This window comes from Ranitomeya imitator, chromosome 2 (assembly GCF_032444005.1).
Source record: "Ranitomeya imitator isolate aRanImi1 chromosome 2, aRanImi1.pri, whole genome shotgun sequence".
NCBI lineage: Eukaryota > Metazoa > Chordata > Amphibia > Anura > Dendrobatidae > Ranitomeya > Ranitomeya imitator.
Window position 1 is genome coordinate 564,811,795 of NC_091283.1, and position 26,785 is coordinate 564,838,579.

The window sequence follows — 26,785 nt, forward strand, 5'->3', positions numbered from 1 at the left end:
AGGTGAGTATATGTTTATTTTTTTTTTAAGTCTCTATACTACGTGGCTCTGTGCTGGGCAATATACTACGTAGCTGGGCAAAATACTACGTGACTGGGCAATATACTACGTGACTGGGCAATATACTATGTGACTGGGTAATATACTACGTAGCTGGGCAATATACTATGTGACTGGGCAATATACTATGTGGCTGGGCAATATACTATGTGACTGGGCAATATACTACGTGACTGGGCAATATACTACGTGACTGGGCAATATACGTCGCTGGGCAATATACTACGTGACTGGGCAATATACTACATGACGGGCAATATACTACGTGGCTGGGCAATATACTATGTGGCTGAGCAATATACTATGTCGCTGGGCAATATACTACGTCACTGGGCAATATACTACGTGGCTGAGCAATATACTACGTGGCTGGGCAATATACTACGTGGCTGGGCAATATACTACGTGGCTGGGCAATATACTACGTGACTGGGCAATATACTACGTGGCTGGGCAATATACTACGTGACGGGCAATATACTACGTGGCTGGGCAATATACTACGTGACTGGGCAATATACTACGTGGCTGGGCAATATACTACGTGACGGGCAATATACTACGTGGCTGGGCAATATACTACGTGACGGGCAATATACTACGTGACTGGGCAATATACTACGTCGCTGGGCAATATACTACGTGACTGGGCAATATACTACGTGACGGGCAATATACTACGTTACTGGGCATTATACTACGTGGCTGGGCAATATACTACGTGGCTGGGCAATATACTACATCACTGGGCAATATACTACGTGGCTGGGCAATATACTACGTGGCTGGGCAATATACTACGTGGCTGGGCAATATACTACGTGACTGGGCAATATACTACGTGACGGGCAATATACTACGTGACTGGGCAATATACTACGTGGCTGGGCAATATACTACGTGACTGGGCAATATACTACGTGACTGGGCAATATACTACGTGACTGGGCAATATACTACGTGGCTGAGCAATATACTACGTGGCTGGGCAATATACTACGTGACTGGGCAATATACTACGTGGCTGGGCAATATACTACGTGGCTGGGCAATATACTACGTGACTGGGCAATATACTACGTGGCTGAGCAATATACTACGTGGCTGGGCAATATACTACGTGACTGGGCAATATACTACGTGGCTGGGCAATATACTACGTGGCTGGGCAATATACTACGTGACTGGGCATTATACTACGTGGCTGGGCAATATACTACATCACTGGGCAATATACTACGTGACTGGGCAATATACTACGTGGCTGAGCAATATACTACGTGGCTGGGCAATATACTACGTGGCTGGGCAATATACTACGTGGCTGAGCAATATACTACGTGGCTGAGCAATATACTACGTGGCTGGGCAATATACTACGTGGCTGGGCAATATACTACATGGCTGGGCAATATACTACGTGGCTGGGCAATATACTACGTGACTGGGCATTATACTACGTGGCTGGGCAATATACTACGTGGCTGAGCAATATACTACGTGGCTGGGCAATATACTACGTGGCTGGGCAATATACTACGTGACTGGGCATTATACTACGTGGCTGGGCAATATACTACGTGGCTGGGCAATATACTACATCACTGGGCAATATACTACGTGACTGGGCAATGTACTACGTCGCTGGGCAATATACTACGTGGCTGGGCAATATACTACGTGGCTGGGCAATATACTACGTGGCTGGGCAATATACTACGTGGCTGGGCAATATACTACGTGGCTGGGCAATATACTACGTGGCTGGGCAATATACTACGTGGCTGGGCAATATACTACGTAGCTGGGCAATATACTACGTGGCTGGGCAATATACTACGTGGCTGGGCAATATACTACGTAGCTGGGCAATATACTACGTGGCTGGGCAATATACTACGTGGCTGGGCAATATAGTATGTGGCTGGGCAATATACTACGTGGCTGGGCAATATACTACGTGGCTGGGCAATGTACTACGTCGCTGGGCAATATACTGTGTGGCTGGACAATATACTACGTGGCTGAGCAATGTACTACGTCGCTGGGCAATATACTACGTGGCTGGACAATATACTACGTGGCTGGGCAATATACTATGTGGCTGGGCAATATTCTACGTGGCTGGGCAATATACTACGTAGCTGGGCAATATACTACGTGGCTGGGCAATATACTACGTGGCTGGGCAATATACTACGTGGCTGGGCAATATACTACGTGGCTGGGCAATATACTACGTGGCTGGGCAATATACTACGTCGCTGGGCAATATACTACGTGGCTGGGCAATATACTACGTGGCTGGGCAATATACTGTGTGGCTGGACAATATACTACGTGGCTGGGCAATGTACTACGTCGCTGGGCAATATACTACGTGGCTGGGCAATATACTACGTGGCTGGGCAATATACTACGTGGCTGGGCAATATACTACGTGGCTGGACAATATACTACGTGGCTGGGCAATATACTATGTGGCTGGGCAATATTCTACGTGGCTGGGCAATATACTACGTAGCTGGGCAATATACTACGTGGCTGGGCAATATACTACGTGGCTGGGCAATATACTACGTGGCTGGGCAATATACTACGTCGCTGGGCAATATACTACGTGGCTGGGCAATATACTACGTCGCTGGGCAATATACTACGTGGCTGGGCAATATACTACGTGGCTGGGCAATATACTACGTGGCTGGACAATATACTACGTGGCTGGGCAATATACTATGTGGACATGCATATTCTGGAATACCCGATGCGTTAGAATCGGACCACCATCTAGTAGCTGATAAAGCGCCAGAGATGAATGGGTTAATCGTGTCTCGCAGGGGCAGGCAGAGGAGGATTCTGGGAAGTGTAGTACAATGCGCACTTCCTGTGATAGCGGTTGCTCCTTTGCCGCATAGTCTCCTGCAGCAGGCACAGGTGTGTACAGAGGTGACCCCCTGATAGCCAGATACAAGTACTGTATGATGTGTCCTTGGTCATATACACTACAGCCCGCTCTGGTGCAGGGAGCTGCTGGTCACCATTGTACTGCATTTCCCAGCATGACCAGCGCGTCTCCGCCTTAGTCAGCTGACTCCTGCGAGGAAACAGCTGCTGACTGCACAGGTCAGGTGACCGGCTCTCGTTCCTTGTCTGCTGCCCGGCAAACTTCTCCCACTGATGTCAGCAAGGTAAGAGGTGCCGGGGTGACGCAGTGCCGTGTCCTGAGGAGCCGTCCCTGACCCGGCAGGTGGTGGGAAAACTACAACCCCCAGCATGCATCCCCAGCCCCGGGATTGTGCGCGCATGATGGGAGCTGTAGTTCTCCAGCCTATGCAGAGTAGGACTATTGATGTTTTCTAGGAACATATAATTGTGGTTGTCAGATGTGCTGTAGTTTACAAGCAGGCCTCTGATTTCGGGACAATGGAGGCTATATTCTGTTCATACATTAGTAATTAGCCAGCTAGTCCAGAGAACTCTATTAACAGTCACATATGGAGATTTCCTTACAGCAGCCCCCCGAATTGTGAGTATGGGACCCTGCATCAGTCATCTGACTATGCCCTCCGGAGCGGGAACTGCTCTGCCGGGGCTAATGGGGGCTCCTGAGTTAGGCCCCAGCCCCATATGAGGTGTGTGTGTGTGTATATATATATATATATTCACTCCTATAGGGTGTATTCTACCCAAATCTGCCCTCCCTCAGTATGATACTACATGGGGCTGCCAAACCCTCCCTAGATTTTGGAGAACAAATGGTAATTTAGATGGTAGGTTCTGATTGTATTGTCATTCTCAGATAAGCGGCCACCATACTGTGTAATGGGCCCCTACACATCACACTAAAGTCATCAGAAGCTGCTGGTGATTGCCAGCGGCTGTCTCGTAGAAAACGTATGTGTATGGTAGAGATGGCTGCAAACATATAAGGGTCTAACAATGTATGGCCGTAATGACCCCCATAGACAGTAAGCAGCTGTCCGCTGACTCCCCCATTGATTCCTCTCACAGCATCTTATGTCCAAGAAGAGCAAAAAAAAGCGTCCGGCTGGATCCTGTTTTCCCCTGACTCCATGTGTTAGGAGACAGATTGGAGACCCCCCCATACACAGTAGACTTATCTACTTGAGGGATGGGCAATTAATTTTTCCAAGGGGTCACATGACAGGGCTGAACCAGCCGGTTGAACTTAATTCTTCTTATATAGTAATTAATATTTTTCTTAAATATATTTTTGTTATCCGTTAATATTGAGCAGAATTAAGCATGTCGAGCAGCAGCGACTGCATGTTATGATAGGAGTTATTGTCACCTGTATTCTTACCTGTAGCAGCTAATCAACACCATATCATTTTACAGAGTTGATAAATCATATGCTCCTGTTATTCAGCTTTAAGTATGTTTAATATACGTATAGATGTACCTTGATCTTCAGCTGTACACACACTCTGTCTTCGGGGTACTTGAATAATATGTTCGAGTCCCCGAGGTTGCTTGTCTCATGGCTGGTAGGCAGCGGCAACACATGCAAGGATTCCTTAACAAACAGGCAATTCGTGAATGTGTTACAGCTGTCTAACAGCCGCGAGACATGCAGCAGCCAGGACTCGAACATAGTATTCAAGCTCCCAGAAGACACTTGGTTAGCACCTGAGCATGCTCAGATAACACCTTATCCCAGCACGCTCGCTCATCACTAATAGTCAGCGGCTTGAAGTCGAGACTGTAGCAAAACAGCACAAACCTGTGTTGGGAGCCCGGGATTTTTGGCCGGATCTGTGACTGAGGCTCCGCAGGCATTGGCTGGTAACGCAGCCTACGCTGCACATCAGGATAATCATTGCTGCAGCCCATAGACCAATATTAATCCATGTAATATGTGTATAATGGTAGGATACTTCAATTCTCTGCTTCTTTCTCCAGCTGCTGGCCACAAGATTCCATCCAGTTTTATTCATTCTCTCATTCTGATAAATCTTGGGAAAAATGACTCCGGAACAGAAGAAACTGTTGAACATCTTCATCCTGGGCATTGCTTTTATGTTTATGTTCACGGCCTTCCAGACATGTGGCAACGTAGCGGTAAGTGTCCCGCCACTGGCAAGGTAACTCTGTATTCCCGCATGTATAGTGATTAGAAAGATGGCCACGCACCCCCTCACCCACACTATAGTCACAGGACCCTATTTGTGACCGTCTCCTCGACTACAATGGCTGCTCTTTACTGGTTATCTAAAAAGAGAAATGCTATTAGAGACACCATATAGGCAGAAAATTGTTTAGGGAGAGTTTCCAGTGCTGGTAAATGAGCTTCACAAAGATCAGTCATAAACTCCTTTTTATTATCCCTAATAGTCACCAAATGAACCATTTTACTGACTGGCGATAACAAGAGAATAGCACCCCCTGATGGGTGACAATGCCGCAGCTATCGGCTGTACACTATAGTGGACATCCTTCTGCATCAGTCACAATCAGTATTGGTACTGATCGTCGCTGTTTAACCCCCCAAGCTGCTGCTGTCAATAGTGACTATGGCATCTAGATGGTTAATAGGGCTTGATAGCTCCTTCTGTGACCCCTGAAATCATGAATGGGTGGTCCTGATGGTTGCCAAGGCAATCCAAAGCCAAGTGATGGTCTGCGTCTGCCTTCCATACTCCCCTGTTCAGATGTTAATATTTTATTAGTAAAAATATAATTTTTCATTCTTATGATTACACTTTTGTTACTTTCTGAAAAGCACCCGAAGAATTAAAAAAAAACTACCTGACACCAGTTATGAATTTAAGCTCTGTTTTCAAAATGGCATTTTATTTTTTTTATATAGGTTCTGCAAAGTCACTCTAAAACTAAATAGGTCCCTATAAAAATAACATGATTTGTAACTTTTCCTGACAAAAGTGAAAAGTTGCTGCTAAATAATTAAACATTCTAACAAAATAAAAGACATTTGACTATTATGATTAAAGGGGTTCTCCGGGGTTACAAGCCTGCAGTCACTCTGTGTGACTGCAGACTTGTTAATCCTCACAGTGTGCATACTGCGCTCTGTGAGGATCTTCTGGGCTTAAGGTACCGTCACACTAGACGATATCGCTAGCGATCCGTGACGTTGCAGCGTCCTCGCTAGCGATATCGTCCAGTGTGACAGGCAGCAGCGATCAGGCCCCTGCTGTGCTGTCGCTGGTCGGGGAAGAAAGTCCAGAACTTTATTTTGTCGCTGGACTCCCCGCAGACATCGCTGAATCGGCGTGTGTGACACCGATTCAGCGATGTCTTCACTGGTAACCAGGGTAAACATCAGGTAACTAAGCGCAGGGCCGCGCTTAGTAACCCGATGTTTACCCTGGTTACCATCCTAAAAGTAAAAAAAACAAACACTACATACTTACCTACAGCCGTCTGTCCTCCAGCGCTGTGCTCTGCACTCCTCCTGTACTGGCTGTGAGCGTCGTTCAGCCGGAAAGCAGAGCGGTGACGTCACCGCTCTGCTTTCCGGCCGCTGTGCTCACACAGCCAGTACAGGAGGAGTGCAGAGCACAGCGCTGGAGGACAGACGGCTGTAGGTAAGTATGTAGTGTTTGTTTTTTTTACTTTTAGGATGGTAACCAGGGTAAACATCGGGTTACTAAGCGCGGCCCTGCGCTTAGTTACCCGATGTTTACCCTGGTTACCGGCATCGTTGGTCGCTGGAGAGCGGTCTGTGTGACAGCTCTCCAGCGACCAAACAGCGACGCTGCAGCGATCCGGATCGTTGTCGGTATCGCTGCAGCGTCGCTAAGTGTGACGGTACCTTTAGAGAGCGCAATCATGTGACTGCAAGTATGCAATGTGCATAATCCTGGTCACATTTCAACTAGACGTGTCGGGCTTCGCCCAGCACTTGCATTGAGGAGGCTGTGCATGTCTAGTTGACACATGGCCGCATGTATGCAGTGCAAATCACATGCTTGCGGTCATGCATTCGCCAGTCCTGACACTGGAGAGTCCTCAGGCCAGTCTCACACGTCCAGATAATTCTGGTACCGGAGTTATCCGTGTCCGTGTGCTCACGTAGGCCCTCCGTGTGGGATCCGTGTGATGTCCGTGAGTACGTTTTTAGGGTCTGTGTGCTGTCCGTGTATTGCAACAATTTTTTCAATTTTAACCCTATGACAGGAAAAACGCACACGGGCAGCACACGGACGGCATCCGTGTGCGGTACGTGTTTACACGGACCCGTTGACTTTAATGGGTCCGTGTGATCCGCGCGCTCCCACGAACACTGACATGTCTCCGTGTTTTGCAAACGGACACACGTTCCGTGAAAACACGCTGACATGTGCAGAGACACATTTATTTTAATGTGTCTATGTGAGTCAGTGTCTCCGGTACGTGAGGAAACTGTCGCCTCACGTACCGGAGCCACTGACGTGTGAAACCGGCCTCACAGTGTATGCGCTGTCAGGATTCACAAGTCTGCAGTCACATAGTGTACACGAAGGCCGCCCTGTATGTCTAACCAGCCCTGTATAAGTGAGTGAAAATGAGGTATAAAAAAATCATTTATATTCTCCCCGTTTCCTATGCTAATGGTGGCTCTGACTAGTCGATGGGGCGTTAGTTGCCCTGGCTAGTCAGTCCTCTTTCCATGTTACCACACCAATATGAGCATTATAACATAATTTGCATGAGCGGCGTCACCATTCATGTAATTCTAGCGCACACGCTAATTCCGGCAGCGAATGAAGCCAGGTGTACACTTCCTGGCCTCAGAGGCGCGCTCTTCGCATGTCTGGAAGCTACCTTCTACACTTCCGGACATGCGCGGTTCCTCTGTCTGAGGCCCGGAAGTGTACACGCTTCAGAGACTGTGGGAGTGAGTGGCTTATAACGCCCCACTGACTAGTCAAAGCCCTCATTAGCATAGGAAAAGCAGACCATATAAATGCCTTTTTATACCTTGTTTTCACTCAATAACATTAGACAGGGCTGGTTAGGCAGGCAATTTACTTACACAAAGGTGAATGCTGCTGGGTTGGAGGCCATGAGGGACCTGACGGGTTCCCTTTAATATGAATAGGACAGGTTATATTTTTGACCATCTTTGCTCCTCAGTAGCCAGTTTTTAAAAGATGTGGCTAAGTGAAGTTGTAAAACGTGACCGATTTTTGATCCAAAATGAAATTGTGCATGATTAATGTCACTATAAAGTAAGAGATGGCATAAAAAAGAGAGTCTATAATGTCTCACAGTGATTTCACAGTGTAGGCCGCTGTGGTGCGTAGACTGGATCATGTTTGTTTAGGGCAAATGCTTGTCAGGCAGAAGGAAAGCAGCGCCTCTGGCTGAACAGGTTGTTCAGCAACATTCATATTCAGCATGGGGTATGTCTCAGTTTTGTACATCGAGAGACTGAAATTCTTGCCCATTCTTCCTTGGCAAACAGCTTTTTAACTCAGATAGATTTTTATTAAGTATAAAATCACAATAAACATTTTACAACAATACAGGGCCTTTGAAAAGATTCCCCTTTCCCTTTCTCCCCATTTAGACAGCTGATGCTCTTCCCTTAGCATATTGTATACCGGTGTATATGTGTGATATAGATATAGATATAGATATAGATATATATATATATATATATATATATATACTCACCTGCATAGGAGCAATCCAAGCTCCCATCACCATAAAGCCCTGATACATGAAGGTGAAACAGAAAAACCAGAACCCCCGGAACAGCCCAGCCAAACCCAACCAGAGCAGAACACCAATCACAACAACCTGACAACAGCCGGAATCAGGAAGATGGCAGATGAAGGCCAGGAGAGGTATGTCAGTGACTGGAAGAATGATATCATCAGCTCACAGAAACTGACCATGTACCGGAGCCTACAGAGAGACTACAGACTGGCCCCATATCTGGAGAAACTCCCGGACCCCAGAGACCGCCAGATCCTGAGCTGATATAGACTCAGTGCCCACAGTCTGGCCATCGAATGTGGCCGACACAGGCAGAACTACAAGCCCAGGGAGGAAAGACTGTGCCAACACTGTGACCAGGAGGCCATAGAGGACGAAACCCACTTCCTGCTACACTGCTCCAAATACTCAGCAGTGAGGGACACTCACTTCAGGAGACTCTCACATCTCTTCCCAGACTTCATCACCATGAAAGAGGAAGAGAAAACATATATCCTGCTGGGAGAAGAAGAGAGAGCAATGGAGATAGCAGCGCGGTATGTGAGCGAATGTCATAGACTGCGAGAAAGAGAAGTATGATGCCATGGACTATAGCCCCCAACCTGGACCTGCCCCATCTACCTCCCCTATGCCATGGACTATAGCCCCCAACCTGGATCTGCCCCATCCACCTCCCCTATGCCATGGACTATAGCCCCCAACCTGGATCTGCCCCATCCACCTCCCCCACAGCTCCTACCCAACATCTCCACAGTCCCTATCCCTATTGCCTCTATACACTTGCTTTGGCAAAACTGATGTGTATTTGGTCCTGCCAATAAAGCTTCTTTGAATCTTGAATCTATATATATAATTATATTCACTAGCTATTGAACCCGTTCTACGCCCGGGTGGCTAGCATCTATATTGGTATATGGTCTCCATCCTGGTATGTGCTGCTCCATCCTGCATCCCCATCCTGTCATGTGCTGCTCCATCCTGCGTCCCCATCCTGTCATGAGCTGCTCCATCCTGCTTCCCCATCCTGACATGTGCTGCACCCATCCTGCACCCCCATTTTGACATGTGCTGCACCCATCCTGCGCCTCCATTCTGACATGTTCTGCACCCATCCTGCGCCTCCATTCTGTCATTTGCTGCTCCCATCCTGTCATGTGCTGCTCCCATCCTTTGCCCCCGTTCTGTCATGTGCTGTTCCCATCCTGCGCCCCCGTTCTTTCATGTGCTGCTCCCATCCTGTGCCCCCGTTCTTTCATGTGCTGCTCCCATCCTGTGCCCCCGTTCTTTCATGTGCTGCTCCCATCCTGCGCCCCCGTTCTTTCATGTGCTGCTCCCATCCTGTGCCCCCGTTCTTTCATGTGCTGCTCCCATCCTGCGCCCCCGTTCTGTCATGTGCTGCTCCCATCCTGCGCCACCATTGTATTATATGCCCCCCATAAGATGCTCCATTATATGTGCCCCGTATGCTGCAGATATATATATCTGTGCTGCTCCCATCCTGCGCCCCCGTTCTTTCATGTGCTGCTCCCATCCTGCGCCCCTGTTCTGTCATGTGCTGCTCCCATCCTGCACCCCCGTTCTGTCATGTGCTGCTGCCATTTTGCGCCCCCGTTCTGTCATGTGCTGCTACCATCCTGCGCCAGTTCTGTCATGTGCTGCTCCCATCCTGCGCCCCCGTTCTGTCATGTGCTGCTCCCATCCTGCGCCACCATTGCATTATATGCCCCCTATAAGATGCTCCATTATATGTGCCCCGTATGCTGCAGATATATATATATATATATATATATATATATATATATATATATATATATATATATTACCATACTCACCTATCGTCGCTGGGGGCCTGAGCAGGCGGGGACACCGGCGCGCTGTGGGGGTCAGGTGCCGGAGTCACCGCTAGCTCAGGCCCCCAGCACTTGCTATACTCGCCTGTCTGTCCCGTTCCAGCGCTGCGCGCCGCCATCTTCCGGCTCCTCTGGCTGTGACTGTTCAGTCAGAGGGCGGCGCGCATTAAGCGCGTCATCGCGCCCTCTGAACTGGGAACGTCACAGCAGAGGACCTGGGAGACGGAGCCGCACGCAGCGCTGGAACAGGGGACAGGTGAATATACTTACTCTCCTGGCGGTCCCTGACTCTCCGGTGGAGATCGCGGTGTGCGTTCAGTGTTTACGTATACCGCGATCTCCTGGGAGCGTCACTCTGTGAGGCCCAGACTGCGCCTGCGCTTGCGCAGTCTATAAAGGCTCCGGACAGAGTGACGCTCCCAGCGTTAAATTATAGAGAATATATATATATATATATATATATTACGCCATAAAACCGCAAAAAAACAGCATACATTATGCATCCCATCATTTAGAATGAATTCCGCAATTTTTGTGCACATGATCCGTGTTTTTCCGCAAACCGATCCTTATGATAGGAAAGAAAATGAGCATTTAATACTCTGGTCCACCATTGATTAACTATCAACTCCAGTGGTGGCCACATATAACTGTACAGAGCTGTGCATTGCCAGTCTCTTCAGTGTGTAGCGGCCAACATGCAGAACTCAATGGAGGACACTAAAGGTTGTGCAGAGCTGTGCAGTGCTGCTCTCCTGATTGTTTCTAGCCAGTTGCCACCGGAGCTGATCACAGCTAATCTGTGGTGGTGATGTGGATGAGGTATTGGAGCAGTAGAGCACACGGATGACCGTTGCCTCATTTTCTGCTGTAGGACTGACTGTTGGTTATCTCTGCCTGTCCCATGTGTACGAATGCGCACAACTGCTCAACTCAGAGTGGACACTGAGGCCCCAGCAAAGCCATGCGTTTATCTCTTATCTGTCACTTTAAAGCTCTCCAGTTAGAAGAACGTTTATAAGGCTGTGGCATGCGTTTTCCCGCTAAACACCAGCGTTTTACAAGCCTAATTGGTAGCTTGCAGAATGCTAGCGTTTTCCAAGCGATCTGTAGCATCGCTTGGAAAACCGATTGACAGGTTGCACACACTTGTCAAACATAGTGTTTGACAAGTGTGACCAACCTTTTACTATTGATGCTGCCTATGCCGCATTAATAGTAAAAAGTTATAATGTTAAAAATAATTTAAAAAATTGTGATATTCTCACCTTCTGGTGTCGCCCACAGCTTTCCTGATGCTCCCGTTCCCAGTAATGCATTGCGAGAATGACCTGTGATGACGTAGCGGTCTCACGAGACTGCTATGTCATCACAGGTCATTGCCGCAATGCATTACTGGGAACGGGAACATTGCGAGGAGCAGGAAGACTGCTGGGGATGCCGGAAGGTGAGAATATCACGATTTTTTATTTTAACTTTTTTTTTTTTTTTTTTTTAACAATTATATGGTTCCCAGGGCCTGGAGGAGAGTCTCCTTTCCTCCACCCTGGGTACCAACCGCACATGATCCGCTTACTTCCCGCATGGTGGGCAGAGCCCCATGCTGAAAGTAAGCAAATCAATGCATTCCTATGTGTGCGGAATCCCCACGATTCCGCACAAAGAATGAACATGCTGCGTTTTTTTTCCGGAATGCAATTGCGCCGTGTACAAAAACGCAACATGTGCACAAAAATTGCAGATTGCATTCTAATAATAGGATGCTTAATGTCTTCTGTTTTTCACGGTTTTATTGCGTTTTTATAGCGAAAAAAACGCGAAAAATCCTGAACGTGTGCCCATAGCCTTATGGATAGGAGTCCAGCTGCCATAAGACAGCTGCACAAATGGTAAAGTTGTTCAGTGGCCTCACTTCCCATTGCATTTCAGTGTGTGGTCATGATTTTGTTTAGTGGGTGAGCCCTATGACTCAAGAAATCTCTTACTTTTACAAAAATCGCCTTCACCTATAGTCACATGGCCCCTCTATTGCTGTTGAACAAGGCCAATTTCACAGAAGTGTAACACGGGCGCATTACTACAGCCGCAAGTCCTGACCCAACCACAGGTCTTATGACCCAAACTAAGAGCATCACACAGGTCATTGGACTAGTCTAGTGACCTGACATACATCCATGTAATGCTTGTATGCTTATTGAGGAAAATCACGGGGGTGAAAGGTGCTTTTAATAATTATAGACATCATGTGTGTATAATAATACGGTATATAATATAATATTTATTCATAGCTTGATCGATTAAAGTCCTGCTGCTTGAAACACATCAAGCTCAGGAGAACGTTGAGGATCTAGTCAGTTAAAGGGGTATTCCATTTCATTCATTCAACATATCCTCAGGATGGGCTTTAAACGTATAGTAGATACAGGTCCTACCAATGGGACCCACATCTAACTCTAGAACAGGGTCCTATCATGATACAGTCAGTGAAAAGGTGGTCGGGATTCCCATAGAAATGATTAGGAATTTTTACCCACCTCTCCACTGACCGAGGCTCAGATCAGAGCTGAATAGTGAGATAGATGAAGATCCCAATAATGGCACCACAAGTACTGCCTGTATATATTGTGGATATACCAATCCTATTACTGTTGCCGCAAGCAGGGAAGAGTCAATGATCCACCATAAAAATGTATTAATATCTTTTATTACTAAGAAACATGAAGGCTCAGAATAATCACATGGGCAGTATGAGAGACAGATCTTGTATAATGTGTGTGCTGTTCTTCCTCCAGCAAACTGTGCTCTCCAGCCTGAATAACACAGACTTCCATGGCAGTGGATATACAAGGTACAAAACTTAATGGATACCGACTTTTTCTTTTGTAATGTTACAATGTATGTGTATTTCTAATAACATTGTTGTAATATAATTCATTAGCAAGGTTAAGAATATTTATAAAAGAGGAAATAATCCTGAAATATGTGTCACAGTAGTGTGCGGGGGCTTCCTGCAGCACCCCCAACAGTGACGTCTATGTTTGTGCTGCGGCCATAGATCCAGGTGGAGCCACGCTGCTATAGACTGCTGTGCTGTGACGCTCCACCGCCCTGTGTGTTCAGCTTATTTTGGCGTTCCCAGGTGTCACACCCCACAGATTCCAAAACTAGGCCATGAGCTGGAAATACTGCTCAGGGCCCCAATACACATTAGATTAAACTATAACTAGAAAAAAGACATGGACCTCACATCCAAAAATCATACATTGATCTAATGCTGCTAGGAAAAAATGTCTAAAACTGAACATGAGGTTCTTAGTTTACCATTCTGCTCAGACTACCACTTCATGGCGAACCTCTCAGTGAGTCCCTAGCCTAAAAGGTGTGGCACCATGCACTTACCCCCGCAGTCCTGCAGGGCAGGTGGGGCAAAGCCCCTATGGCTCCAGGCCACACCACCTCACAGGCACAGTAGCATTGTTGTACTTGGACCTGCACTCCTATCTCAACTGTTCTCAAATTAGCAGGACTTTGTCTTGCGGCATGTGTGCCTTGGGACACCAGGTCTCTCCCCCTACTGGTGCCCTATTCCTCTGGCGGCTGTCGGCACATGGTGTTGCACCTTTTAGGCTAGGGACCCACTGAGAGGTTCACTGTGACGTGGCAGTGGGCTTCATACAGTCTGAGTTAGAAACCTCATGTTCAGTTTTATACATTTTTGCCTATCGCATTAGATCAATGTATGATTTGTGGATATGCGGTCCATGTCCTTTAATTTTTTTTTTTTCTTCCCTACAGTTCTAGCACATTAAAGTTGGCCGAGTAGGTTCTTTATCATGGAATGGCATTTCTTGACTCTCGGGATACAGGCAGGTGCCCTATCCTTGCATCTGCTTACTTTGTCATTTGGCTGGCAGCTATATGTAAGGTGTAGGGGCACCTTTTACCTTTTAGTCCCCTTTCACCAGTGAGGCTATTGGATGTATGTTGTCTGATCTAATCTCCTTTTTTAAATTTCGGAACACTTTCTATGTTGGTATCCTTTAATTGAAGTTCACATTGTTGCAGTTCTTTGCTGGCATCATTTGCCATATTTTCATACATTCAGGAACATTATGTGCTGCATAATAGGAGTTTTACTTTAGTGGCCCCTTTACACTGTCAGGTTTCAGGGCAGTAAGGGCCCATTCACATTCTACTCATTAACGTTGAACCAACTATTGGGGGGCATGGCCAAAAGCATGATCTTGTAAGTAGGGTTCCAGACTCTTCAGATAATGTCAGAGGAGATAATGTTCGAGAAGACGGAGTGCTCCTGTGCAGATGAGTCGGGATAGTTGTTGACCGAACCAACGTTCCGTTGACAGCTATATATTGTATATAGGGCTTTCAGTGATCGACTGTATTGAAGTTGTTCGGCACCTGTTTACCAGCATGTTATGGGCAACACATCCCCAGTTGCCATAGCGCGATGAGCTGACGATAATGACGATTTAATACTGCAATATAAATCCATTTAACTGACAAACTTTTTTTTTCGTTTATCATGTGATTGCTGGCCTATTTACAAAAGCCAATAATGGGGGTTGACTCTCATTCACCAAATTTTTGTCTTGCAAATGATATTAACCAGAGATCATACGGATTCTAAACCCTCACAATACCTGGCCTAATGTTTCTGTGCAGTCGAATGTCCAGCTATTGTGGCTGGGGCGAGACTGACAATAATGTTCCTCCATGGAGGGACTGATGGTGATCCTGCGACAGGGATGTTGCTGGACTATGATCTCTTATATATCTTGAGTTGTGTATATATAATATTTCTCTACATCTCAGAATTTAGCAGTAGTAATTTATGACACATGTTTTTTCCCCCCTCTGGTTTCCAGCATGGCTATTATATACGGAGTGTTCTCTACCTCCAATCTTATCGCTCCTTCTGTGGTCGCATTGATTGGTACTCAGCTGTCCATGTTCTTCAGTGGAATATTTTACAGGTAAGTGATGGCTATGGGGGGGCTGTATAATTAAGGACTTGTCTGGGGAGAGTGCTATCGCAGGATTAGACCGCTATTGCCACACTATGATGAGATCCGTACTATATCTTATTGTATCTTGTGTACAATCATTGTTTAACTTTTCTGTTTTTCAGTGCTTATATCGCAATGTTTATCCAGCCATTCACTTGGTCATTTTACACTTTATCCGTTTTAATCGGGATTGCTGCCGCTGGTGAGTGGTGCATGTTCTACATCCTTAGAATCTGTCAGTACGTTTGATCCAGTAGCCATTTATGCGCTCATGTAGTCCATGAGAAATCCACGTTTCTAGCTGTATGCACTAACTGATACTGTATCCTCCGGTTATTAACGTTCTTGGTGTCTCCCTCTCTGAAGGCAGGCACCTGTCAGGAAGACTGAATGTTGCGCAGAACAGCAGTGGTCTCGCTTCTGTGCATTTAGTGGCCCTTCTGAGGGCACAGGCTTCAGTTCTCGCAGCAAGAGGGTAGCACCAAGAATGTTACTAGCCGAAGACACAGGGTTTCATTAAAGCATCAATCCAGTGTGTTTTGGTTTTTTTTTTAACCCCTTCCCGACCTTTGACGCCACGTAGGCGTCATGAAAGTCGGTGCCAATCCGACCTATGACGCCTATGTGGCGTCATGGAAAGATCGCGTCCCTGCAGATCGGGTGAAAGGGTTAACTCCCATTTCACCCGATCTGCAGGGACAGGGGGAGTGGTAGTTTAGCCCAGGGGGGGTGGCTTCACCCCCCCCGTGGCTACGATTGCTCTGATTGGCAGTTTCACTTTCAACAGCCAATCAGAGCGATTTGTAATATTTCACCTATTAAAACTGGTGAAATATTACAATCCAGCCATGGCCGATGCTGCAATATCATCGGCCATGGCTGGAAACACTAATGTGCCCCCACCCCACCCCACCGATCGCCCCCCCCAAGCCACCGATCTGTCCGGTACACTGCTCCGGCTCCCCTCCGTCCTGTGCACCGCTCCCCCCCGTGCTCTTGTCCGTTCCCCCCGTGCTCGAATTACCCCCCCCGTGCTCTGATCCAACCCCCCCGCGTTCCGATCCACCCCCCCGTGCTGCGATCCACCCCCTCCGTGCTCCGATCCACCCCCCCCCCCCCCCGCGCTCTGATCCACGCCCCCATGCTCCGATTTCCCCCCCCCCCCTGTGCTCCCCCCCCACCCCATCATACTTACCGATCCTCCCGGGGTCCGTCCGTCTTCTCCCTGGGCGCCGCCATCTACCAAAATGGCGGGCGCATGCGCAGTGCGCCCGCCGAATCTGCCGACCGGCAGATTCGTTCCAAAGTGCATTTTGATCACTGAGATATAATCTATCTCAGTGATCAAAATAAAAAAAATAATAAATGACCCCCGCCCCCCTTTGTCACCCCCATAGGTAGGGACAATAAAAAAAAAAAGATTTTTTTTTTTTCCACTAAGGTTAGAATAGGGTTAGTGTTAGTGTTTCGATATGTGCACATGTATTCTGGTCCTCTGCGGATTTTTCTGCTGCGGATTTCATAAATCCGCAGTGCTAAACCGCTGCGGATTTATGGCGGATTTACCGCGGTTTTTCTGCACATTTCACTGCAGTTTTACAACTGCGATTTTCTATTGGAGCAGTTGTAAAACCGATGCGGAATCCGCAGAAAGAAGTGACATGCTGCGGAATGTAAACCGCTGCGTTTCCGTGTAGTTTTTCTGCAGCATGTGTACAGCGATTTTTTTTTTTTTTTGTTTCCCATAGGTTTACATTGAACTGTAAGCTCATGGGAAACTGCTGCGGATCCGCAGCGTTTTCCGCAGTGTGTGCACATACCTTTAGAATTAGGCTATGTGCACACGGTGCGGATTGGCCGCTGCGGATTCGCAGCAGTGTTCCATCAGGTTTACAGTACCATGTAAACATATGGAAAACAAAATCCGCTGTGCCCATGGTGCGGAAAATACAGCGCGGAAACGCTGCGTTGTATTTTCCGCAGCATGTCAATTCTTTGTGCGGATTCCGCAGCGTTTTACACCTGTTCCTCAATAGGAATCTGCAGGTGAAATCCGCAAAAAAAACCCTGGAAATCCGCGGTAAATCCGCAGGTAAAACGCAGTGCCTTTTACCCGCGGATTTTTCAAAAATGATGCTGAAAAAATCTCACACGAATCCGCAACGTGGGCACATAGCCTTAGGGTTAGGGTTGGAATTAGGGTTGTGGTTAGGGTTGTGATTAGGGTTATGGCTACAGTTGGGATAAGGGTTAGGAGTGTGTTGGGGTTAGTGTTGGAGGTAGAATTGAGGGGTTTCCACTGTTTAGGCACATCAGGGGTCTCCAAACGCAACATGGCGCCACCATTGATTCCAGCCAATCTTGTATTCAAAAAGTCAAATGGTGCTCCCTCACTTCCGAGCCTCGACGTGCGCCCAAACAGTGGTTTACCCCCACATATGGGGTACCAGCATACTCAGGACAAACTGCGCAACAATTATTGGGGTCCAATTTCTCCTGTTACCCTTGTGAAAATAAAAAATTGCTTGCTAAAACATTTTTGAGGAAAGAAAAATGATTTTTTATTTTCACGGCTCTGCGTTGTAAACGTCTGTGAAGCACTTGGGGGTTTAAAGTGCTCACCACATATCTAGATAAGTTCCTTGGGGGGTCTAGTTTCTAAAATGAGGTCACTTGTGTGGGGTTTCTACTGTTTAGGCACACCAGGGGCTCTGCAAACGCAACGTGACGCCCGCAGACCATTCCATCAAAGTCTGCATTTCAAAACGTCACTACTTCCCTTCTGAGCCCCGACGTGTGCCCAAACAGTGGTTTACCCCCACATATGGGGTATCACCGTACTCAGGAGAAACTGGACAACAAATATTGGGGTCAAATTTCTCCTGTTACCCTTGGGAAAATTAAAAAATTCTGGGCTAAATAATTATTTTTGAGGAAAGAAAACGTATTTATTATTTTCACGGCTCTGCGTTACAAACTTCTGTGAAGCACTTGGGGGTTCAAAGTGCTCACCACACATCTAGATAAGTTCCTTTCGGGGTCTAGTTTCCAAAATGGGGTCACTTATGGGGGGTTTCTACTGTTTAGCCACATCAGGGTCTCTGCAAACGCTACGTGATGCCCGCAGACCATTCCATCAAAGTCTGCATTTCAAAACGTCACTACTTCACTTCCGAGCCCCGACATGTGCCCAAACAGTGGTTTACCCCCACATATGGGGTATCGGCGTACTCAGGAGAAACTGGACATCAACTTTTGGGGTCAAATTTCTCCTGTTACCCTTGGGAAAATAAAAAAATTGCAGGCTAAAAGATCATTTTTGAGAAAATATTTATTTTATTTTATTTTCATGGCTCTGCGTTATAAACTTCTGTGAAGCACTTGGGGTTCAAAGTCCTCACTACACATCTAGATTAGTTCCTTTGGGGGTCTAGTTTCCAAAATGGGGTCATTTGTGGGGGATCTCCAATGTTTAGGCACACAGGGGCTCTCCAAACGTGACATGGTGTCCGCTAATGATGGAGATAATTTTTCATTCAAAAAGTCAAATGGCGCTCCTTCCCTTCTGAGCCTTACCATGTGCCCAAACAGTGGTTTACCCCCACCTGTGAGGTATCGGTGTATTCAGGAGAAATTGCCCAACAAATTTTAGGATCCATTTTATCCTGTTGTCCATGTGAAAATGAAAAAATTGAGGCTAAAAGAATTTTTTTGTGAAAAAAAAAGTACTTTTTCATTTTTACGGATCAATTTGTGAAGCACCTGGGGGTTCAAAGTGCTCACTATGCATCTAGATTAGTTCCTTGGGGCGTCTAGTTTCCAAAATGGGGTCACATGGGGGGGAGCTCCAATTTTTAGGCACACGGGGGCTCTCCAAACGTGACATGGTGTCCGCTAAAGAGTGGAGCCAATTTTTCATTCAAAAAGTCAAATGGCGCTCCTTCCCTTCCAAGCCCTGCCGTGCGCCCAAACAGTGGTTTACCCCCACTTATGAGGTATCAGCGTACTCAGGACAAATTGGACAACAACTTTCGTGGTTCAGTTTCTCCTTTTACCATTGGGAAAATAAAAAAATTGTTGCTAAAAGATAATTTTTGTGACTAAAAAGTTAAATGTTCATTTTTTTCCTTCCATGTTGCTTCTGCTGCTGTGAAGCACCTGAAGGGTTAATAAACTTCTTGAATGTGGTTTTGAGCACCTTGAGGGGTGCATTTTTTAGAATGGTGTCACTTTTGGGTATTTTCAGCCATATAGACCCCTCAAACTGACTTCAAATGTGAGGTGGTCCCTAAAAAAAATGGTTTTGTAAATTTTGTTGTAAAAATGAGAAATCGCTGGTCAAATTTTAACCCTTTAACTTCCTAGCAAAAAAAAAATTTTGTTTCCAAAATTGTGCTGATGTAAAGTATACATGTGGGAAATGTTATTTATTAACTATTTTGTGTCACATAACTCTCTGGTTTAACAGAATAAAAATTCAAAATGTGAAAATTGCGAAATTTTCAAAATTTTCACCAAATTTCCTTTTTTATCACAAATAAACGCAGAATTTATTGACCTAAATTTACCACTAACATGAAGCCCAATATGTCACGAAAAAACATTCTCAGAACCGCTAGGATCCGTTGAAGCGTTCCTGAGTTATTACCTCATAAAGGGACACTGGTCAGAATTGCAAAAAACGGCCAGGTCATTAAGCTCAAAATAGGCTGGGTCATGAAGGGGTTAAATTCCTTTTTATCCCTGCCTCTAAGGTAGACTCTTCTGGCAGAACCCTACTCTATTCTATTAAACATTTTTCAATATACCGAATACTCTTTTTTTTGGTGTATTTTAATTTTTTGTGTTTTTTTAGGAAATGTGTCACATACATTTTTTAAAATGACCAATACTACCACATACAAAGGATAAATTCCGCCACACCATGACCAGACCACATATTACCACCACATAGTGACCGAATAATACCACATACAGGGACAAATACCGCCGCACCATTGCCGGACCACATATTACCACCACATTGTGACTGAATACTACAATACTACTCATTAATACAAAAAAAAAAAAAAAAGCCACAGTACTAATATTACCATTAGTGCCATAATGCACAGTAGCACTGTACATAGTATACAGTGTATAGTGTCCGTGTACAGGTAATAGTGACTCACCAGTGACATTATACACAAGAGCTCTGTATATACTATATAGTGTAAGTGTACAAGTAACAGACTGACTCACCAGTGACATCTCTAGTGGAAGATATTCATCTTCGCTTTGCTTCTTCATCCTGTGTAGACTACCATTATAGGACACGCCTCTGCAGAAAATAAGTTATTTGGAGCACATTCTCCAATTTCTCTCCAAGTTCTACACTGTGTGTAAAAAAAAAAATATATTGTTCCAATAAATACATTTTTGTTTAAATAACAAAACGATAAAAGTACACATATTTAGTATTGCTGCGTCTCTAACGACCCGACCTATAAAACTGTCCCAATAGTTAACCCCTTCAGTGAACACCATAAAAAAAAAAAGGCAAAAAACAACGCTTTATTGTCATACCGCCGAGCAAAAAGTGGAATAACACGCGACCAAAAAGACGGATATAAATAACCATGGTACCGTTGAAAGCGTCATCTTGTCTTGTAAACTAGCCGCCATACAGCATCATCAGAGAAAAAATAAAAAAGTTATAGTCCTCAGAATAAAGCAATGCAAAAATAATAATTTTTGATATAAAATAATAATCGTATAAGCGTGCCAAAACATAAAAAAATGATATAAATGAGGTATCGCTGTAATCGTACTGACCCGAAGAATAAAACTGCTTTATCAATTTTATCAAACGTGAAACGGTATAAACGCCTCCCCCAAAAGAAATTCATGAATAGAAAATCGGAATAAAAAGCGATCAAAAAATGTCATGTGCCCAAAAATGGTACCAATAAAAACGTCACCCCATCCTGCAAAAAACAAGACCTCACATGACTCTGGGGACCAAAACATGGAAAAATTATAGCTCTCAAAATATGGAGATGCAAAAGCTATTTTTTGCAATAAAAAGCGTTTTTTAGTGTGTGACAGCTGCCAATCATAAAAGTCCGCTAAAAAAACCCGCTATAAAAGTAAATCAAACCCCCCTTCATCACCCCCTTTAGTTAGGGAAAAATAATAAAATTTAAAAAATGTATTTATTTCCATTTTCTTGTTAGGGTCGGGGCTACAGTTAGGGTCAGGGTTGTGGCTAATGTTAGGGTTTGGATTACATTTACGGTTGGAATTAGGGTTGGGATTAGGGTTAGGGGTGTGGTTAGGGTTATGATTGGGATTAGGGGTGTGTTGAAGTTAAGGGTGTGGTTAGGGTTGGGGTTAGGGGTCTGATTGGGATTAGGGTTAGGGGCATTTTCGGGTTAGGGGTGTGGTTAGGGTTATGGTTGGGATTAGGGTTAGGAGTGTGTTTGGGTTAGGAGTGTGTTTGGGTTAGGGTATGTTTCCACATGCAGGAAACGCTGCGTGTCTGACGCTGCATAGAGCCGCAGCGTCAGACACGCAGCGTCCAGATGTTACAGCATAGTGGAGGGGATTGAATGAAATCCCGTCTCCACTATGCGTGGTAACACGCACGCGGCGGCCCTGCGACTTCGGACATGCTGCGCGTCTTTTCAGATCGCAGCATGTCCGTATATCTTGCGGCGACGCTGCGTCGCCGCAAGATATAGCAAAGGGCCCTATGCGATGGGTGCGATGATGCCGGATGTGTGCTGTGAACACATCCGGCATCATCGCGTCCCAGAAGGGGGCGGAGCTTACCGCAGAGCGGCAAAGCCGCTCCGACGATACCGCCTGCCATCCTGAAAGTGGACACATACCCTTAAAGTTTCAGTTATAATTGGGGGGTTTCCACTGTTTAGACACATCAGGGGCTCTCCAAACGCAACATGGCGTCCGATCTCCTTTCCAGCCAATTCTGCGTTGAAAAAGTAAAACAGTGCTCCTTCCCTTCCGAGCTCTCCCGTGTGCCCAAACAGGGGTTTACCCCAACATATGGGGTATCAGCGTACTCAGGACAAATTGGACAACAACTTTTGGGGTCCATTTTCTCCTGTTACCCTTGGTAAAATAAAACAAATTGGAGCTGAAGTAAATTTTTTGTGAAAAAAGTTAAATGTTCATTTTTTGGGGGGTATTTTCTATCATATAGACCCCTCAAAGTGACTTCAAATGTGATGTGGTCCCTAAAAAAAAAAAAATGTTGTAAAAATAAGAAATTGCTGGTCAACTTTTAACCCTTATAACTCCCTAACAAAGAAAAAGTTTGGTTCCAAAATTGTGCTAATTTAAAGTAGACATGTGGGAAATGTTACTTATTAAGTATTTTGTGTGACATATCTCTGTGATTTAAAGGGACACTGTCACCTGAATTTGGAGGGAACAATCTTCAGCCATGGAGGCAGGGTTTTCGGGTGTTTGATTCACCCTTTCCTTAACCGCTGGCTGCATGCTGGCTGCAATATTGGATTGAAGTTCATTCTCTGTCCTCCATAGTACACGCCTGCGCAAAGGCAAGATTGCCTGGTGCAGGCGTGTACTACGGAGGACAGAGAATGAACTTCAATCCAATATTGCAGCCAGCATGCAGCCAGCGGGTAAGGAAAGGGTGAATCAAAAACCCCGCCTCCATGGCTGAAAATTGTTCCCTCCAAATTCAGGTGACAGAGTCCCTTTAAGGGCATAAAAATTCAAAGTTGGAAAATTGCGAAATTTTAAACATTTTCGCCAAATTTCCTGTTTCTTTTCTCAAATAAACGCAAGTCATATCAAAGAAATGTTACCACTATCATGAAGTACAATATATCATGAGAAACCTTGTCAGAATCACTGGGATCCGTTGAAGCGTTCCAGAGTTATAACCTCATAAAGGGACAGTGTTCAGAAATGTAAAAATTGGCCCGGTCATTAACATGCAAACCACCCTTGGGGGTTACGGCGTTAGTGACCAAGCCAATGTTTACAATTTTGACCTCTGTCACTTTGAGGTTCTCTGGAGCCTTTAACGGATCCCTCTGATTCTGAGATTGTTTTTTTTCATGCTTATTGTACTTCATGTTACTGGTAAAAATTTCTTCAGTATGACTTGCGTTTATTTATGAAAAAAACTGAAATTTGGCCAAAATTTTGCAATTTTCAAACTTAATTTTTGTGCCCTTAAATCAGGGAGATATGTCACACAAAATATTAATAAATAAGATTTCCCACATGTCTACTTTACATCAGCACAATTTTAGAAACATATATATATGTTTTTTTAGTTAGAATGTTATAAGGGTTAAAAGTTGACCAGCGATTTTATTTTTCCAACAAAATTTACAAAACCATTTTTTTTAGGGACCACCTCACATTTGAAGTGAGTTGGGGGCGGGGGGTGTCAATATGACAGAAAATACCCAAAAGTGACACCATTCTAAAAACTACACCCCTCATGGTGCTCAAAACCACATGCATGAAGTTTATTAACCCTTCAGGTGCTTCACAAGAACTAAGACAATGTGGAAGGAAAAAATTTACATTTACGCTAGACCCACACTTTTTTTATTTTCACTAGGGAACCAAGAGAAAATGGACAACAAAATTTGTTGTACAACTTCTCCTGAGTACCCAGATACACCGTATGTAGGGGGAAAGCCACTGTTTGGGCGCATTGCAGGTGCTCAAAAGGGAGGCAGCACTGTTTGACTTTTTTAACCCAAAATTGGCTGGAATCAATGGCGGGCGCCATGTCGTGTTTGGAGACCCCCTGATGTACCTAAACAGTGGAAAACCCTCAATTCTAACTTTAAACCTAACACAGCCCTACTCCTGACCCTAATCCTAACCATAACCACAGCCGTATCCCCCACACCACAACCATAACCCTAGCTCTATACCCAACCCTAGCCCCAGCCTTTACCCTAATGAAAATACTTTTTTTATTTTATTATTTTTTACCTAACTAAGTGGGTTGTAAAGGGGGGTTTGATTTACAATTTTTTTTTTGGGATCACTGTGACAGGGTCTATCACAGTGATCAGAATGAACCAATAGGAAAAATCTCCTATTGTTGCCAGGTGCCGGCTGGCATATTTGGCGGGCACACTGCGCATGTGCCTGCCATTTTCTTCCCGGCAGAAGACGCTGGGGGACCGAGCTGGAGGTACCGGGGGGGCTTGGGGGACCCAATTTCTCTCTCCTCTGGTATGCTAGATCATATCAGAGGAGGCAGGAATGAATGGGAAACCAGCCCCTTTTTTTTTTTTTTTTTTATATGCCTTTTGATTTATTTTTCTCACACCAATCTGAGTTCAATACCGGCATGCTGCGTTTTATCTTCCTCCGCTTAATTCGAGTAGAGGAAAATCTCTCAGATGAACACTGCCTCATTGAATAATATTGGTATGAGTGTTATACAATTGATTTAAAAAAAAATAAATAAATGTTTTTCCTCGCATTGTACTCGCCGCATTGGTACACAAGTGGGAGAGAGGCCCAAGGACACTAGTTGTGTCACAACTAGAGTTGAGCGAATTTGTTCAGGTTCCCTCTTAGGCTAGGTTCACATTTGCGGTTGAGTCCGCAGCGTTTCATACGCAACCGCATGGAAAAACGCATGATAACACTGCGTTTTTTATCCGCATCAACTTACACATGACGGATAAAAAAAAGCAACGTTTGCATGCGTTATTGCATGCGTTCGCGCTGTTTATGCGCATGCGTTTGTTATGAAAACCTTTTTCAAGGAGAATTTCCTTGACACAAGCCACGCTCATGGGATTTCTGTATGTAGACCCTTGTGCGAACGCATGTCCTTGCGTTCCTATGCGTTCCCATAGACTGTAATTGGTTGACGCACTCCTTCCGCAAGCGTCCACATGCGTATGGTGGCGGAAATTTGACGCCCAAAATATTCTAACCTGATGCGTCAGCCGTGCCCAGCCGCACACCGCGAAAATACGCATGTGTAAGCAAATGTGGGTGAACGCATGCACCTGCTTCTACAATATTAAAGATCGGAAATCAAGACACATGCGGACGTATGTGTCCGAAACGCTGCGGACACAACCGCAAATGTGAAACCAGCCTTATTTGGCAAGCTATAGCACTCGCTGAATAAGCTGCAGAGGAGCCTGGCTTCCTGGATCGCTCCTGCTGATCAGCGCCACAGCACATGCATGGAGAACCTGTTTGTTGGGTTCGCCATGCATGTGTCGTGCTTGTGACACAACCGCGACAAATGCAGCTGTGGCCCTGATCAGCTGACACAATCCAGGAAGCCGGGTTCCCTCTGCAGCTAATTCGGTAAGCGCTGTAGCTTGCCGAATAAGAGGAAACCCAAACAAATTCGCTCAATTCTAGTCACAACCTCTGCCCCAGTAAACTAAATGAGGTCAGCAGATGGAATCAGGGTTTCTGTTCCTACATTATGCTGCTCTCAGATGAGGTAGCAAAAACCTGCTGACAGATTACATTTAATCTTTCACTGAGCGTCATACACATATAAATGGGTTAGGGGGCCAAACTTACTGACACGTTCCCTTAGAAGTTGTCTGAAGCCTCCGTTTTCAGCAGGGCTTGGCAGCTCTTTAATGTTTTGGGGAGTGCGATGCATGTCAGACATACTCGGCTTTGTTAGCGCCTTTAGGGTATGTGCACACGTTCAGGATTTCTTGCAGAAATTTCCTGACAAAAACCGGACATTCCTGCCAGAAATTCGCATGCGTTTTTTTCGCTGTTTTTTTTCCGGGGCTTTCCCAATGCATTAAATAGCGGGAAAAACGCAAAAAATCCGCAAAATTAATGAACATGCTGCTTTTTTTACCGCAATGCTTTTTTTTTTCGCGGAAAAAAACGCATCATGTGCACAAAAATTGCAGAATGCATTCTAAATGATAGGATGCATATGTATGCATTTTTTATGCGTTTTTATAGCAAATAAAAGAAAAAAGCGTAAAAAATCCTGAACGTGTGCACATAGCCTTACTGTTGCTTATTGATAGCAGTAAGTGTAGTCACTTTCACTTTCGATTACGTTTCCCAGTGACCAGTAATAGACCGATCACGTGCAATCCGTGTGGAGGTACCATCAAGACACATCGATCTGCTTTATTTGTTTGTTTATTT

General features: G+C 45.4%; 1 protein-coding gene across 1 annotated transcript in view; it reads left to right on the forward strand.

Moving 5' to 3' along the window:
• The first annotated feature begins 3,148 nt into the window (after positions 1-3,148).
• The window catches only part of MFSD11 (major facilitator superfamily domain containing 11), a 69,005-nt gene continuing 45,368 nt past the window's right edge, over positions 3,149-26,785 (forward strand). Inside the window, exons 1-5 of the mRNA XM_069752109.1 lie at positions 3,149-3,251; positions 4,987-5,145; positions 13,394-13,449; positions 15,488-15,595; positions 15,751-15,830. Coding sequence (XP_069608210.1) covers positions 5,050-5,145; positions 13,394-13,449; positions 15,488-15,595; positions 15,751-15,830 — 340 coding nt within the window. The 5' untranslated portion in view covers positions 3,149-3,251; positions 4,987-5,049. The remainder of the gene's footprint in view (positions 3,252-4,986; positions 5,146-13,393; positions 13,450-15,487; positions 15,596-15,750; positions 15,831-26,785) is intronic.